The 16,702-nt window shown below is 36.2% G+C and overlaps 3 protein-coding genes across 6 annotated transcripts; 1 reads left to right on the forward strand and 2 right to left on the reverse strand.

Moving 5' to 3' along the window:
- Window positions 1-723: 723 nt before the first annotated feature.
- On the reverse strand, window positions 724-7,651 carry LOC103865835 (E3 ubiquitin-protein ligase SHPRH). Of its 3 annotated transcripts, none has more exons than XM_033290570.1 (17): window positions 7,451-7,651; window positions 6,443-7,181; window positions 6,157-6,357; window positions 5,939-6,000; window positions 5,369-5,849; window positions 4,799-5,258; window positions 4,321-4,713; window positions 3,775-4,245; window positions 3,522-3,670; window positions 2,987-3,395; window positions 2,798-2,914; window positions 2,459-2,701; window positions 2,178-2,376; window positions 1,908-2,101; window positions 1,676-1,827; window positions 1,390-1,609; window positions 1,037-1,315 (listed from the first exon to the last, which is right to left on the reverse strand). In XM_033290570.1, exons 2-17 carry the CDS (start codon window positions 7,177-7,179, stop codon window positions 1,037-1,039), a joined length of 4,767 nt encoding a protein of 1,588 aa, XP_033146461.1. In that variant the 5' UTR covers window positions 7,180-7,181; window positions 7,451-7,651. The 3 variants fall into 3 exon arrangements, with proteins under 3 accessions (XP_033146462.1, XP_033146461.1, XP_009141936.2); XM_009143688.3 differs by having other exon boundaries at window positions 6,443-7,189; window positions 7,451-7,650; XM_033290571.1 differs by lacking the exon at window positions 7,451-7,651 and having other exon boundaries at window positions 724-1,315; window positions 6,443-7,179.
- A 15-nt stretch (window positions 7,652-7,666) lies between these two features.
- On the forward strand, window positions 7,667-9,038 carry LOC103865836 (probable RNA-binding protein EIF1AD). Its single transcript, XM_009143689.3, has 4 exons — window positions 7,667-7,896; window positions 8,187-8,262; window positions 8,448-8,574; window positions 8,663-9,038. Exons 1-4 carry the CDS (start codon window positions 7,783-7,785, stop codon window positions 8,859-8,861), a joined length of 516 nt encoding a protein of 171 aa, XP_009141937.1. The 5' UTR covers window positions 7,667-7,782; the 3' UTR covers window positions 8,862-9,038.
- LOC103865837 (endoglucanase 21) lies at window positions 8,950-15,408 on the reverse strand. 2 transcript variants are annotated; one of them, XM_033290572.1, is made up of 6 exons: window positions 13,254-15,408; window positions 11,445-11,737; window positions 10,348-11,147; window positions 10,124-10,259; window positions 9,865-10,037; window positions 8,950-9,773 (listed from the first exon to the last, which is right to left on the reverse strand). In XM_033290572.1, exons 2-6 carry the CDS (start codon window positions 11,722-11,724, stop codon window positions 9,381-9,383), a joined length of 1,782 nt encoding a protein of 593 aa, XP_033146463.1. In that variant the 5' UTR covers window positions 11,725-11,737; window positions 13,254-15,408; the 3' UTR covers window positions 8,950-9,380. The 2 variants fall into 2 exon arrangements, with proteins under 2 accessions (XP_033146463.1, XP_033146464.1); XM_033290573.1 differs by having other exon boundaries at window positions 10,348-10,755; window positions 10,837-11,147; window positions 11,445-15,407.
- Between the last annotated feature and the right edge of the window lie 1,294 nt (window positions 15,409-16,702).

A 16,702-nucleotide genomic window follows, 5' to 3' on the forward strand; every position in this document is an offset into this window, starting at 1 on the left:
TCGAATTGGGTTTCACGAATTAGGTTATGAAATGGAAGAAAGATGATTGATTGATGAACATTTTCAAAGTTTTGCACTTGAATCGATCTCGTTAGACGGCTGTAACTTTATCGGCGCCAATATAAGCTGCGTCGTTGGATTTACATATAAATATAATCTCAATTTCATTAAGGTTTTGATTCAGTTTTGTGTTAGTATACTCGAACTGATGATCAAGCTTCTTCATTTCTACTGTCTTTTTAGCTTCTCTTGTTATTTGATTCAATTGGTTGCATCATTAGTGATTTAGGATCTGTGATTGGTGTTATGAAGAGATTAGTGCATTGAGATTAAGTTACTTTTTCTCTAATGTTTCCTCTTCGTAACTTTGTTTTGTTTTGTATCTGACATGAATCTTTATCATCACAGCCTTTTGATTGGATTAAGAAGACATTCATTGATAAACCAGCACCTGAAGACAAGTGAGTGATCAAGATTCAAGAGAAAATGAGATTTTTTTTCTTCCAGTTTTCAAGTTTGTTATTGCATCTTTGCGATGTAGCTGAATAAAATTTTGTTTCTTTTCTGGAAAACGTGTTGTTTCATGCCTTCAATGTAGACATTCTGTTTTCTCAAATGTTATAACACAAAGAAGGACGTTCCTAATCATCAGGAAATATTATCCATTTTGTTTTTAATCATATGCTGTTACTTCCATATGAAAGTGTATATACAGATCAAGAAGACCCTTCCAAATTTTAACCTCATGTTACTCTAATTCATATATCAATTATACACTAGTCGACTCTGGCTGAGATATATACATAGATGAAGCTTTCCTAATGCAGCAATGTTTGTTGCAATACAAAAAATCTTGGAAAAAAAACTCCCATCACCTTGCCTAAGCCTCTAAAAGTTTGAGGTTAAAAGTATTCCATAATGAATGCAGACAACACTAAAGAGAAGAAGCAGTGTGTATCTTTGGACTACTTCTCTCTACACTATCCTATATATACAGACAACAAGATGCTCCAACAACCACCAAATCTCTCTGGAATCATGATGATGTTGACGCATCATTACTTTCTTTCATTCTCCTCTCGGCTGCCATAGCTGCAGCGACTGAGGGCGGTAGATCTCTCAGATTCCTCTCTCCATCTCCCTCGTTTTCTTCCGTCTCTTCTGCTGGTGGTGAAGCAAATAGACACTCTAGGTCTCTTAGTGTCAGATTCTGTTGATCTTGATTCTTTGTATTCCTGCTGCTGCTAAATGAGCTTACGTTTACGTCCTTGCTCCTGTTCAGCTTGTAGATGCTGTCTTCCACTGTACCCGTTACCTAGTTCCCACCAAAAAAAGAGAGAGGTCAAGATCAAAGTGAAGCTGTACAAGAAACAAAGCAGATGCACCAACCAGGAAGCGATGAACTAGAGTAGGCTTATCTTGTCCTATCCGATGAACACGCCCAACAGCTTGCGCTTCTGCAGCTGGATTCAGAAGCGGCTCCACTAGAACAACATGCTGTGCTTCCAGAAGATTAAGACCATTGGCACCATGCTGCACCAGAAGCAGTAGGACTTGGATCGATTCTTTCTCTGAACCCTTGAATTTGCTAATTGCCGTCGGTGCTTTTCTGCATTCCCATGGAATCAAATGTTATATAAGTCTCTTAAGTAACCTATGCAACAACAATTTTTACCTTCCTCCTTTCATCCGAATGAAAGTGATGCCGTTGGCAGAGAAGGCATGTTCCAACACATCAAGAACATCGTTCCAGCTGGAGAAAACAAGAACCTTAGCTTCCGGGTCACTTGACTTGATCCATAAGAGTCTTCTAGTAACAGCTTCAATCTAAACCCAAACACAATACATAAGAAAACGAAGTATACTACTTGTTGGAAGAATCTTTAAAAAGCACAGAGGCTACTAACCTTTGTTCCATATGAACCTTGAACAGATAATGATGCTTCGTTTTCTCTGTGGTCTTGACCTGACGAGTACCCGTTTTGTCTGTCATCAGCATACGCAATGTTTCCAACATCTGTATGTTGCCTGCATATTGGACACATCACCCACTTTCGCATAGTTTCATGAACGGAACCACGCTCTGTCATGGAGAAAAAGCCTGTGGAGAGACACAAAGATGCATGAGATAACAGTGCATGCAAGTCCAGCTCCTTATGATCAAGGAAGGTGTTTACATTTACAGCAAGTGCTGTGCCCACACTGGAAAACCATCTTCTGATTTCGTAGGGTTTCATGACAAATAGGACATGCTTCCTCTCGCTTTAGAACGTTTTCTCTTTCCTGTTCAACAGGATCTAAAGCCTTAGCCGTTTCCTCTATTGGTGAGGAGTGATCTTGACTCTCTTCTTGTTTCTGTTTGGTTTCTATCAACCCCTGAAAAAGGATAAAAGATTTGTTTATACGTACACTTAATGATATCTCTTGGCCAATAACAACAGCAAGGTAAGAGGTTTACCTTCAGATAACGAAGCTTCCCTTTTATACTAAGTAATGAGGACTGAGCCAAAAATTTATCATTAGTGTTCTGGACACTAGCAGCGTCTAACTCATCAAGGCTCAAAGCATAAATGGCCGTGTCATCTTCAGATTCTCTAAGCTGTAGTCTCATTGTCGCCATCTTAATCTCATCATAGGCACGTAGGAGGTTAGCTTGAGCCCTAGCCAAGTCCCTTGCATGTGCATATTCCTTCCTCATCACCTTTACCAAATAAATCAAAAATTACAAATGTCAGACCCGCTTGAAACATGAAAACGAAAGATATTATTACTTCACCCCTTTCTCCATCTTACTTACCTCAAGAGTTTTTAAATGTTTTTTAGCTGCTGATTTGCCTTCACTGTCTAAATAAGATTTGCAATGGTTTCTTATCACACCAAGAACCACTTCCGTCTCAGATGGAGATTTTGAAACCTATTATCAGAACAGTGAGAGAGCATAAATGTGGGATTAGGACCAAACTGAAGATAGATTCAAGTGACTTACAATAACGGAGTCACCAGCATTTCTTTTGGTGGGTTCTTCGTTGTCAACATCCTTGTTTCTCGATGACAAACCGAAAAAGAAATGATTACGAGCAGACTTCTTCTTCTGTAGATCTACCATCTCTTCAGCAGATGCATGTTCCATTACTCCTCCACGAGATTTGTTAAGACGGAACAGCCTAGCCTCATATTCCTGGAATCGTTCATCTAGCTCGCAATGAATACAGGTAGGGCCATCGTCTTTCTTATTACAATACTTGCAATTACCAATACACTCAATATCCTCCGATCTTGGTTTCTCCATAGTCTGGTCGATCTCTAAAAGCTTATCCATCACTGTTTTTCTAGAGCTTTCTAGCGTATCCATACATGTCTGCAGGTGAAGTTTCATCCCATGTATGGTTCTATATCTGAAACAAATATAACGATCACTTGTTATATGATAATCCATCTATTCTTTAACAGGTCATTTGTTGCACTTGCAGAAACTATGTAGCAAAAAGAAGTCATGAAACTTCAAATATTAATGTACTAACCGAGAAGATTCTCTGGAGGAGCCATGGATGGCCTCTTCAATCTTCCTGGTCAACTCGCTGGTGAAATCTTTATTTTGTTCAGCAAGTTGGAGGGCATCTAACCACCAAACCGAACGTTGTTTCCCAATGTTTCTCAAAGACTCGGAAACCTTGGAAAGTTTTTCAATTCATTAGCATATGTAGCATTGCAACACAGAGTGCGAGCACAAGGAACTCTTTGGAAAACAGTTTTGAAGCATTTTGTGGAAGTTACCTGATCGTATGATTTTTTGTACTCCTGCTGTGCTGAAGAGAGTTTTGTGTTGAATGCGGATAAATACTTAACTTTCAATGTGTCACAAACTGTATCCAGAGTTTTGCACTCTTCATGATACTCTCCATCTTTCTTTAAACCACTTTCTGAAGAAGCATGAGTTGAACTATCAAGCTCATTGATCCTTTGCCTTTTCGCTGCACGATGATGATCGTCATCTTTCACATCTCTTTTGTGGCTTTGAACCAGTGGTAGTATCTCGGCTAGATTGTGAAGGATATGAATATTCAACAATGGATCAAGACGAAAATCTTCAGCGTGCTCTTCAGTTATATTCAATGCTTCCTTGTATAACGATACCGCTTCGGAAAACTCTTGCTTAAGCATGGAAATAGCAGCAATCCCGTTTAAAGCAACGATCAACACTCTAAGAGCTTCTTCTCCTTCGCTCTGAGTCTTTTTCACAAGGACCTAAAGAAAAAAAAAACTTACAATCAGCAAAAAAAAAGTAACAAACCAAAGATTGAAAAAGTAGCAAAAACCCACCATAAGAATCTGTTCCATGGTCATTGGCGTTTGTTGCAACGAAGGTAAACCAGAGTTCCCTACTTGAGGGTGGCAGCAAGCTTGGCGCAGTTTCAAGAGCGAGTTCAAGAGCTTTGCAGCTTCGGCATGAGTGATTAAAGGATTATCAGAAGAACTATGACCTCTTTTGAGAATATCACGTTTCAAAGTTTCTATAACTTCACGGGCGTAACTCCCACAAGTCTCATGCTGCCTGCTATAAAAGTGCTCTTCAATCGCGGAGAATTTGAGCCATGAAACGCATTCCTCTTGAGGTGGAAGCTGCAGCTCATCAGCCACGTGGATTTTTGAAGAACGCCACATGAGTTGTTTGAAAAATTTATGAGTAAACTCCATGGCCTTTGCGTCTCGCCTCTGAACAAAAGCAAGAAGGTTGTTAGACTTAGACATGAAATACCATTTAAAAGATAAGAAAATAAACTATTTGTTCTGCTCAGACCTCATATGGTTCTCTTATGACTTCAGTCCACCATCTTGAAACATCGAAAGGATTTGCTTTAAGGAACCTCAACAGTCCATACAAGTCATCAAGTTTGCGTTGTATAGGAGTTCCGGTGATACACCAACGGTGTTTAGTGTATAATCTCAAAGCCATCTCTGTTGCAGCAGCTGTATTCCTCTCCACCATCTGGGCCTCATCCAAGCAAACCCTCCACCAGAATATTCTTGTGAGTGGAGTAGGAATCACAGGATACTTTTTCTGGAATCTAAGACAGTGCCGATCACCATCATGCCTGTCTCCATCATGAGTCAAGTCATCTCTGAGGACATCATAGCTTGTTAAAACAATGTCCGCATTGAGGAGATCAGTGATGATGTCCACCGTAGGTTCTTTGGAGTGTGAGGCATTCCTCACACCTTCATAGATACATGTCACAAGAGAACCCAAGCGTGTATGGCTACAACATGGGGAGATGAAACAAGGCAAAGAGAACTAACATTAAGAGATTAAAAACAAAACTTCATTTCTGAAAGTAATCATGTTTAAGTGTGGGGAAGAATCTGATACCGTGTAATCTCGGAATGCCATTGCTGTAATATAGGAGATGGACAGACAATAAGAGTGGCACCTGTGGAGATGGGAGAGGCAGTGACTTGAAGAAGCTCAGAGCACATCTGGCAAACATATTCACCTTGTTTGACAACAACTTCAACAGCGTCTTTTTTGCTCTTCTTTTCAGATGCTTTTTCATCAACATCTTGGCAAATAGCCTTCTTTCTTGTCCATTTAGGTGAATAACCTACACAGTCTGCATGCTGCCAAGCATCACACATGTCACACTGTACCCAAACTCCTTTGTATTTGCGGCTTTTACTGACAGCTCCACATTTGCACTCAACACGTTCCCTTTTCACTCTCTTCAAGCCAGTTTTTAAATCATCGGTTACTGGTGACCCATTAGTCACAACAGATGTTTCATCCTCGTCTGGTTTTCGATGAGAGAAGATGCATGCAAGTAGTTCAACTGTTTTCCCCAATCCCATCTCATCTGCAGCATTCACACATTAAGAATGAACCACCACAGAACTTAACAAAAGGTAATACAAGGAGACAAGAAGAAACTGCACGTTGTCTTACCAGCAAGGATACCGCCCGGAATTCGAGGTGAACAATACTCTGGTTCCAATGAGATATTCCCACTAAAAACAACCAAAGCATGACAAATGGAGCAAAAATCAAAACAAGTTCTTCTGTTAACAGTTGAAACTTTACTGAGAGAGGCTTATATACTGTTTGTTGAACATGAAAAGAAGCTAAGAAATTCAAAATGATAAAACAAAAAAAGGGAACCAAACCTGAATGGGTTAAAGAACATTTTTGCAGCAGAGTCAAGAAACCCAATGGAGATTGACAAAGGTGAGATGAATTCTTCTTTGTCTCCCAAAGTTATTGGATCTCCTCTCTCTCGCTGCACCATCCAATGAGCTGCACGTCGTTGGTACGGCCTAAGTTCTGGGAGCAAATCAGTTATATCATCTTCAAGCATCACATCCGTCCTGAATCAAAAACATTATAATAAGTTGGAAAGAACTAACTTCAGACATTTAACACACACATTCAAAAAAAGTAAGCTCTACTCACTTAGATGGCTTTATGGCTTCATAAAAAGCAGCAGCATCAAACCTAGACTGTTCACTAGAGTCCTCCTGAGTTATCGATCTCTCATCCTCCTTCAAGTTTAGTTCCGTCCCATACCTAGCCTCTGATGTCATCACCTCCGGCCTCAACCAAGACATGACATGAATCATACTATTTTTCCACCTCTGCCTTGTGTTCTCAAGAAGAGACTCACACGCATCAAAAGCCTCCTGAAGCAACTCAACTCTAACTCTAGGAGACAACAACCCCTCATTACCACCAGGGACAACCCTCAAAGTCAAAAACTTTATACTCGCCAAATGAGCAAGACCACAAACACCTTCGCCTGGACCATCAAAACCCCCAGACCAAACCACTGACCCATCAACCAGCTCCAAAGTCACATCACTAGGACTCAACACAGGCCAGTAACCGAGCTTGATCCGATCAATAAAGTTAGTCACATTGCACAGACGAAACCGTGACGAACAATCAACACCAGAACCACCTTCTATTAAAGTTAAATTAGTGAGAACAACTTCAGCTATGTCAAAGTGTTGTCTCTCCTGCTTCTCCTCACTTGAAGAACATATGTTCACATAATATGGCTTGTCGATATCTTCAACACTCTCCTTCTTCTTCTTCCTCCGGCGAGAACCCTCTGCCTCCTCGCCGGAGACTTGCTTTTCATCGTTCAATCCCAATGAACGCTGCGGCTTGGGTTGCTTTCTCCTACCCATCACTACAAAACTAACATAGAATCCAAAAAGGTATCAACTTTATACAATTCAAAAAAGATATCAACTTTCTACAATTCAATCCCAACGAACACTGTGGCTTGGGTTGCTTTCTCCTACCCATTACTACAAAACTAACATAGAATCCGGAATCAAATCCAGAAACACAGAAAGCTATCAACTTTATACAATTCAAGATCACTTCTTATCTAATGAATCATTCTGTTATGTAACACATTAGCTCAAGATGAAAACAGAGGACATAGTTACGAACCTGTGGAGTGAGAGAGAGGATTCGAGTAAAGTAAAGAACTTTGAATCGTGGAGGAGGGTTAACAGACCGCCGCACGGTGTCTCTCTTTCACGGTTTAAAACGAGTTCCCGGTTTATCTGCGCTTCGATGTAATAACCCTTACCCACTTAACTTGGTCAATGGAATGACGTTTATACCCTCAACATATAAAGAAAAATAACAATGTTTACTTCTCTTTAGGAACTCCTGTGATTCTAGTTAAACGGCACAGCTACAAAACCCTAATCTCAGTTTCTTCTGGTGTTTTGTGCTCTTTTGGTTGTCAAAGTTTGGAACTTTTTGAGTTGAAAGAGATGAACAGAGGAAGGAGGAATCTGAAACAAGCGGCGTCGGAGCAGGACTTCACGCTTGAGGAATGTCAGAGCATCGCTCAGGTCGTCTCTCTCAGAGGTTCCAATCAAATTGAGGTAAGTTTCTGTATGTATCTATGTATTGGTTAAAGTTTGAATTTTTATTTAATGGGTTTGAATCTTAGCTTAGTTCTGTATACATGTACTGATTAAAGATTTGAGTTTTATTTGTGGGTTTTGAATCCTTTAATTGAATCTCAATGTGTTAGGCTTAGTTTTGTATTGTGTGTATTGATTAAAGATTTGAGTTTTTATTTCCCTTTGATGCTAGAGTTTAAGGACAGCTAGAGTTTTGCAATTGATATGTTCTTTAACTGCTGTTTTGTCGTGTTGCTGTCTGTTTGAAGATAATGGATGCAAAAGGAGAGAACTCATTAGCCTTGTTTCCAGCCAAGTTTCGTGAGAGCATGTGGATCAGACGAGGTACTACTCTCTCTCAGACTTGTTTAAACTTAACAAAGGAATATTGAATCATGCTTAGTGTTTTGTCTTAATCTTTGACATGTTTCATATACGATCTGGATTTTTTGTCTTTATATTTACTGCATGATTTGATGTGGATGGAGGAGTTTGAGATGGTGTTTTAATTATTGTTCACTGATTTGCAGGAAGCTTTGTAGTGATTGATCATACAGGAAAGGAAAAGGCACAAGAATCTGGAAGCAAAGTTACATCAATTGTCTGTAAAGTTCTCTTCTTTGAGCAAATCCGTCTCCTCCAAAAGTCTCCTGAATGGTAATAAAAGCTTTGTTTCTTTGAACTGTGGTATATGAATGACATATAGGTTTGTTTATCAAAGCTCATGTGAGTTTGGTTAATGCAGGCCAGAGATCTACAGAGATGCCAAGCCAGTTCCAGCTGATGAAAGCTCTCAAATCCCCATCCCACAGGACGATGATATAGATTTGAGTGATGAGAGTGATGATGGGATGCCTCCACTGGAAGCAAACACAAACAGGTTGAGACCGTTTGGGGTGCAGTGTGATGCGGAAACAGATTCTGGATCAGATTCTGACTCATAGAAACATCCGGAACATGCTTTTCAGCTTGTTTCTCAAGAGAGAGAACATTATAGTTATGGGATGTCTCTTATTAAACAGTATGTAACCAACACAGAGCTGCTGAAGAAAATGCAGACTTTTGATTTGCAATGAATTGGTTATTGATCTAAATGGGTTTAGTACATGGTTCAGAGATTACCCCTTGCTTTTCATTCTCTTCTTGCAATTATAAAGTCTCCATAAGGAACTAGAAGACGAATACAAATATATAACACTCTCTTTCTCAATACAAATATATAACATTCTCTTTCTCATTCTCATCTTGCAATTATAAAGTCTTCATAAGGAATCAGAAGAGGAATACAAATATGTGGAACAACCAAAAACATGTAGATACTAACATCCCCTGAAACCATGTCTTCCATAACGATAATACATACGAGAGTTCAGAAAACAAGGTAGATCAAAAGAGAGTTCAGAGCATAAGACTAATCTCCATTCTCTAAGGTGTCCAGAGCATAAGACTAATCACACCATTCTCTAAGGTGTCCAAGGAGCTGGTGGCGGAGGTACGTCCGGAAACAAGGGAGGCACGCCAGAGAACATACGGTTCTTGTCAAGCATGTGTTTCTCTCCTGATAAAGCAACTAGAGCAGCGACGAGTCCCGCATTTCCCGTCAGGGTCGGCTCTGTATAGTTTGCGGTACGAACATCATGGAACACATCATGCCCGTCCGGTCCAGCGACCATTGCTCCTTCAATCACATTTGGGTTTTCCTTTGAGCTTTCTCTCCATTTCCACCCTCCCTTGCAGCTCTCTTTCCGGTTCTTTGGTATCGAAGCGCCTCTGTGGTGTACATGTTTTGGGTAACGCTCCCCATATCCCACGACATAGCTAATGTTTTCAGGATTTTTCCCGAGAATGTAATCAACCTGCATGAAACAAAACAAAAGACTTGTTCATATAAATCTGCATCAATCAATCTGTTTTGCTATGTTTTTGTTAGGTGACGGGAAGGCTTACTTGCGATCTCGAGAAGTCCCTTAGTACGTTAGTAAAGTAGACATTAGGCCCACATGACCATCCACGAGTATCAGAAGCCTCTAGGTAATCACCGTATAAAGCGGCTAGGAAAGCCGCGTTTGCAGCATATTGGAGAGGCTGGGGATCTCCATTGTTTAACTGGATCAAACCTCCTATAGATATGATAACAAAAAAAACAGGTTATACATACTCTTGAGAGAAAATATTAGAATATAAAAAAGGCAACTATTTTATTTACCTTTAGTTCTATTGAACTTGTTGAAAGACGGTAAGTAAGAGCACATAACGATGCTGATCTGATTATGAAATTTCCTCAAAACCTCTTCAGCTGGATATCCAGGGCTCAAAAACAATCTCATCCGGGTCAAAAGCAGCTAACAGTTGATTATTATAAAAAAACACATCAGTTTGGGAAAACATAATAGCTAATTAATTAAGAAAGCGTTAAGAGTGCAAACTTACCTGCGCCCCTGCTAGTTTTGTGTTCCAACTGAACACGCCAGAGTCACGCGAGAAAGAATCAGAAGGATCGGCCAACGCAAGAGTCGTTACCCGGTCGAGGTAAGTTGCATCTCCAGTGGCGTAGTAGAGCCAAACCCCACCCCATAGAAGCTCATCCCAAGACGATCTTGCGCTTCTACCACTGCCTTTGATAGAAGACTCTGCAAACCTGTAGAGAATCTTGGCGCCTTGAATAAGCTTCTGAGAATACGCATCGTTTTCACTGAAAACTATGGACGCTGATGCAAGTGCAGCCGCCATTTCTGCAGCAAGATTAGGGCATTCACTGATGCATATATGTACTTTTCTTTCGTAATCTATGTCCTCAGGGCGCATCCAGCAGTAACGCTCAGTTCCTTCAGATCCGACCTGTTTAAAAGGAAAACAAACTTGTAATAACAGATGGAAACACTTAAACATGCAAAGTCGTAAGAATCTTTGTTTTGTAACCTGTGACACCATATCATGGATTGAATCGGCAGCACTAGAGTCGAAAGTCTTGAGAAAGTAATCAGTTCCCCATTTGATAATTCCTTCAACATGGCTGAGTTCGCCGAGTTGTTGGTACTTGGCATGATATTCGATGACACTCCAGCTCAACATGGTCATCGCAAAAGACATCTTGAAATTAGACTTTATCGCGTCGCCACCATCATAATAACCTCCAGACAGGTTTGGGTGGCTGCTCCCAGGATACTTCCCATCTTGAATACAGGAATCGCCTCTCCAGGTAATGTTGTTTTGGTCTGGCAAGCGCCCAGCTGATACAACAAAAAGCAAAGCAGAGTTGATTAGATGATAGTTTGAGACTTGACTAGATACGTTTTATGTTAATGATAGATAATACTACATATATGTTAAGAGTATCTCTTGAGATTTGATGAAATACATCGTTTTGTTGTTTTCTTCCTTTACACGTATAGTGAACTGAATATATACAACTCGATGTTTCCTATTCTCAATAGGATCAAATCTCAAGAGATACACTTAACATATGTCTTATTGAATCTAATAAGACTAATAATTAATAAAAAGCTAGATTGTTTGTTTTGACTTACATCTCTGGCTATTGAAGAACTTCAGTCCGGTGTGAAGCGCCATGTTATAAGCGCCAGGCGCTTGTTGCTGGTAGTGGTGGCGATGCGTGAGAGCTCTAACCGTCATCGAAAACGCTATAACCACCCCAATGAAGGCTAGCGTCCAGGCACAAGTCCGTTTCCTTACAGTTTTCTTCTTGGGCTTCGGTGAGTGCTGCAATAGCCAGCTACTCTGCATCTCTTCCGACGGTTTTGGAAAAGCCGTCCAGTCCACCTCTTGCAGTTCCACTTCTCTTCTCATCTTTACTCCAGACCTAGTAGACACAGGGAAAGAAAGAGATCAGACAATTGAACACTTAAAATTAGGATAAGAGTTTTCTTGTGATCTACAAACTAAACATAAAGAGTTTTGCAAATGTGATGTGATGAATACTAAACATAAAGAGATAAGTGGTATGATCATGTCGAAATTATTGTTTCCAAAAGACCCATGCAGACAAGGTTAAGTTTGAAATAAACTACTATCCTTGTTGATGAAAATGCGACCAACATTCAATACCATGAAACAAGGAACAAGCCTTTTAGCACACAAGCTAAGAAAAAGCTTTTCAATGCACGCATCCAAACAACATTAGATTTGATATTCACATTGTTATGCAGAAAGTGAAGTAGCAAAACCCCTACCAAAGAGTAGTGAAAGTAAGACCTTCAAAGATATCAACTAAACTAAGTGATTCTGATGATTTTCAAATGCTAAAGATTTAAGCAGAAACGTTGCTTCTTCAAGCATTAGCTTATTCTAAGAGCATATCGAAACAGAGGGAAAGCTGCTTTCTTTTAGTATTATCAAAATGACAATGAATGAACGTCATAGAATCAAAATGGACGTTGAACAAAAAAAAAACAAAGAATCAAAATGGACACTCTGGTTTCTGCCATACTCTTTTGTTTCATGGAGTAAATTGACATGTGGCGATCAACAATTAGTTCTGTCTACTTATATGTGGACCTAGATCCATTTAGTAATTTTTTCAGCGTGGAGTTGTGATATATTTGGTACCCAAACGTCGTGAACACTTCAAAAAGTTCTTACCAAATTAAGGACAATGGACCCAGTCACCCAGGTAACAACCAAGCTAGCGACTAAACAATTAACTGATCAATAAGATTAAATTTGTAAATCAAACACCACAAATCATATGAATATGCCTTGACATATAAGTAGAAGATTGCCCCACAACAAAGTCTAAACAATTATTGATCTAAAATGTTATATTTTGTGTCAAACACCAAAAGTCATATACACAAACACACACACACACATATATATATATATATATATATATATATATATATATATATATATATATTGTTTTTGATAGCTTTCATATTATTATTGTTCAAAAAAAAGAATCTTATTATATTTTGCTCTTCTTTTTCCATGTTACTATTTTTTAAATTCAAAAATCAGAAAAATGAATTTCATGAGAATCAAAAAGTCCTTAGAATATCACGAAACCCATGCCAAGTTACAAAAAAAAAATATCACGAAACCCTGTGTATATAATTAGACAGTACTTTGCTGAGTAGTAATTAGACAAGAAGATTGGCAACTAAATGTGAAGAAGAATGAGAAAAAATCCAAGTGTATATAAAAAACTGAAATTTTAATGAGCATCAAGTTTAGTTATAACACGATAAGCCATCTAAACACCTCAGAATATCACGAAACCATTCTTTCCATACCAGTAAAAAAAGAAAGGAACATAAGTGCACAGAATCAACGATAACAAAGGTGTAAATAACATTCAAGAAAAATACTGAACTAACCTTTATGAATTCTTCGTTGAGATGGATCGTAAGGTAATGGCTACTGCTATAGCTAGCAACGAGAAAGTGTGGAGAAGACAAAAAGAATGAAATTTTACTTGTAATGGATGTTGTGGTGCTAGTGAATTATTTTCTCATACTAAAAAATTATATTATTAGGTTTTTGGGAATAAACTTTTCTAAAAGTATATCTATTATCAATTTTACTTTTAAGGTTTGTTTAACTTTAAGATTGAAGTGTTTGTATCCGTAACAAAACTTTATATTTAACTTCTTAAGAAATTATATTTACATTATAATCTTTAATATTGATCAAAATTGGTTAAATCGTTAAAAAAATTACAAAGAAAGTATACATTTAAAGGTCACTAAAACAGTATTAATAAATAAATTATAACATTTTAATAAATAATAATTAAGCAAATTATGATTAAGAGTTTTAGTGTTCACAATTGAGAGAACAAAACTAATGAATTTGAATAATTATGTGGTGCATTACGGGAGATTCTTGCTTTCAGATGCTTACTTGTTTTGCATTTCTTTTTTATCTTTTAACTTTTAAATAATTAGATGATGTTTTTCTATTTACGGAGTCTCTCCATTATGGTTATTCTCCAATCTCCACCATGTGTTTGCAAGGTAAGTACATAGTGAACTTGACTTTTTGAATTCTTCATCAGTTATAGTCTCTTATAGATCATCGTATTTTTCCCTAGTTCACCAAAGTCATGTAAATCATAGTATTTGCAAAGAGTTTAACAACAAATCAGTATTTTTTTCCTAATTCACCAAAGCCATAATGTCATGTAAATTTATTCATTTTCAAATATTTCCAGATCCTAAATTGAATACACCTCTTCTAAAATGGAACTGAGGGATTAGTAATTTTTTTTTGAACAAATTGCAGTCTAAGTATTGTTATGGAAAACTCACCATATGTTTTTTTGAACTGTGGAAAACTCACTATATTAAAAACTATTTTAAGTGTTTGGATCGATATATGTATAGCTTTAAAGAGTTGGTTATATATTTTTGTGAATAAGTATTTTTATGTGATTTTTGCTTCTATAGGTAGTTACAATATTGAGAGATGAAGACGTTGCGGACCTGCGGTTGACTAAATTGAATAATTACATAGCTGTGAAAATGTTTTTATTTTTATCTAAGTGGTGTAGTGTAGTTATTTATTTTTTTGCTTGATTTCTTTTACGTCATCCAGACATCCGCTATGATGTATGTTCTTATGCGTTATTTGTAGGACTGTTCTAGATTTTGTAACAATTTACTTTAATTTCAAAGTGTAAGAGGCAGTGTTCTGATACTTTTTTTTGTTTCTTTTAGGAGTGTCTCGATGATTTAGTGATGGTATTGTGTATGGTATTTTTTATTGTTTCATTATTAGATCATGTTTTTTTAAAGAAATGTTTTGATTATGTATTAATCATTGGTTATGTTTTTTTCATCATTTTAATTTGAAGTTCGGTAACCACAAAACAAAGAAAACGATCTGTTAAAAAAATCATAAACGCAGTTCTTTTATTTATTTGTTCTTATGATTTTTTCTATTTATTCTTAAAAGTTTATACATATTTGGATTAAATAATGTATTTTTATTAAATTATTATTTGTTGACTAAATTTTGCACCAAACTCAAGTTATATTATGTATTTTCACTAAATTACTTGTTGTTTTAATTGTTATAATATCTTATTTTAATCCAACTGATTTTAGTAAAATATTTTTTTTAATATTTATTTTAATTATTTATTAATCCTTGGTTGTGGTTTTCATCATTTTTTTGTTAATTTCTTTAAACTTGAGTTTAGTGTCCAAAAAGCAAGTCAGGTTATTTTTGCTTAGAATTGATGAAATGTCAAAAATATTGTAAATGATTTTTTTTCTTTTTGTTTTTTCTTTTTTTTTTGAAAAAAAATTAAAATTAAATTAGGTGTCAAGGTGGCATCAAACTCGGGATATAAGAGTGTGAGAAGGGAGGTGTTTCACCAATTGAACTATGGTTATTCAGTTTTTTTTTCCTTTTTGTTTGTATAGATTTCTCCATTTTTTCTTGAAATATGGAATTGAAAATTATATTATTTAATTGCTACTAAATTATTATTTGTTGACTAAGTTTTTCAAATAATATTATTTATTTTTAAATAAATTTCTATTGCTTTATTTTTATATCAAGTTTCAAACTTTTTTAATCTTTATTTGATAATGTATTAATTATTAGTTTTGATTTTTGTATCATTTTTCTGATCTAACTTTAATTTTAGTGGTAGAGAAAAATAAAATATTAAGATTAATTTTTATAGAAATTTCCTATGATAGCCATTTTTAAAATTTTGTCACAAAATAGCTATCAATGAAGAAAATGATCAAAATAAATTTTATTAAAGAGTAAAAATGTATTTTTACCCTAGGGTTTAGAGTTAAGGGGTGAGATTTTGGGATAAAGTTTCAAATTTTTTTAAAAATAAAAAAAATATTAAAAATTTCAAAAAAAAGAAGGCTATTTTGGTCATTTTCTTTCTTGGGGCTATTTATGTGACAAAAACTTAAAAATGCTATTTGAAAGAATTGCCCTAATTTTTATGTTCATGGATTTTTTCTATTTATTTTTTACTTCTAAAAATTAGATATTTTGAAATTATATTACATATTTTCATTATATTCTTATTTATTTGCAAAAATTGATGTTAAATTATTGGTTGGACTGAAAATAGAATATTGATTAATAAAGTTTATGGGTTATTAAAAAATTTGTTCGTAAATTTAGTTTAAATATTAAGAGACGAAAAATGTAAGTATTTTTATTAAAATATGTAATTTTTTTGGTCAACGTAATAATATATATAAATTTAAACGCCAATCTTCACGTGTCCTATATTATGTTTTTTCTGTAGAGGCCAATCTAAACGCCGACGAAAAGTTAACATTTTTCACACGTGGCTAACCCAAAGCCTGAAACTTTTTTTTTTTTTTTGAACGAAAGCCTGAAACTTTTGATTGAGTTTAGGACATGAGAGGATCTGAGATAAGCCCACGTTTGTGGAAGTGGGTTGGGACGATAAGCTGAATCTTAGACTGAACAACTAATTAACAACCAAGCTAGCGACTAAACAATTAACTGATTAACTAGATTTCCACCCGCACAACCGTGCGGGTATATATTTTCACATTTATATATATAAATATTTGTTTTAGATAATTATTATATATTTTTAATGTTACTCATATATTTAAATGTTTGTATAATTATGCTAAATATAATAATTTTATAGTTTTCATACTGTAAATTAAAATCATCACATATATATGTTGCTTATTATATATTTGTCTTATTGTATTTGCGTTTGATTACTAAATTAAAAATTTAATGCATGAAACAACATATATGAAAATAATTTTATATTTAATTTATTATAATCATGATCCGTAATTCA

The sequence above is a fragment of the Brassica rapa genome, chromosome A04, assembly GCF_000309985.2.
Source record: "Brassica rapa cultivar Chiifu-401-42 chromosome A04, CAAS_Brap_v3.01, whole genome shotgun sequence".
In the NCBI taxonomy this organism is placed as follows: Eukaryota; Viridiplantae; Streptophyta; class Magnoliopsida; order Brassicales; family Brassicaceae; genus Brassica; species Brassica rapa.

What these genes read in the sequence shown, in the direction of transcription:
- LOC103865837 (XM_033290572.1), bottom strand. Translation starts at nt 11,724, where the DNA reads ATGAGAAGAGAAGTGGAACTGCAAGAGGTGGACTGGACGGCTTTTCCA. An exon ending in GTTCTTCAATAGCCAGAGAT is followed by an intron (nt 11,148 to 11,444) that starts GTAAGTCAAAAC and finishes TTGTTGTATCAG; the next exon opens with CTGGGCGCTTGCCAGACCAA. An exon ending in CAAAACTAGCAGGGGCGCAG is followed by an intron (nt 10,260 to 10,347) that starts GTAAGTTTGCAC and finishes ATCAACTGTTAG; the next exon opens with CTGCTTTTGACCCGGATGAG.
- LOC103865836 (XM_009143689.3), top strand. Translation starts at nt 7,783, where the DNA reads ATGAACAGAGGAAGGAGGAATCTGAAACAAGCGGCGTCGGAGCAGGAC. An exon ending in GAGCATGTGGATCAGACGAG is followed by an intron (nt 8,263 to 8,447) that starts GTACTACTCTCT and finishes ACTGATTTGCAG; the next exon opens with GAAGCTTTGTAGTGATTGAT. An exon ending in CTCCAAAAGTCTCCTGAATG is followed by an intron (nt 8,575 to 8,662) that starts GTAATAAAAGCT and finishes TGGTTAATGCAG; the next exon opens with GCCAGAGATCTACAGAGATG.
- LOC103865835 (XM_033290571.1), bottom strand. Translation starts at nt 7,179, where the DNA reads ATGGGTAGGAGAAAGCAACCCAAGCCGCAGCGTTCATTGGGATTGAAC. An exon ending in ATGCTGGTGACTCCGTTATT is followed by an intron (nt 2,915 to 2,986) that starts GTAAGTCACTTG and finishes TTCTGATAATAG; the next exon opens with GTTTCAAAATCTCCATCTGA. An exon ending in GGAAGCTTCGTTATCTGAAG is followed by an intron (nt 2,377 to 2,458) that starts GTAAACCTCTTA and finishes ATCCTTTTTCAG; the next exon opens with GGGTTGATAGAAACCAAACA.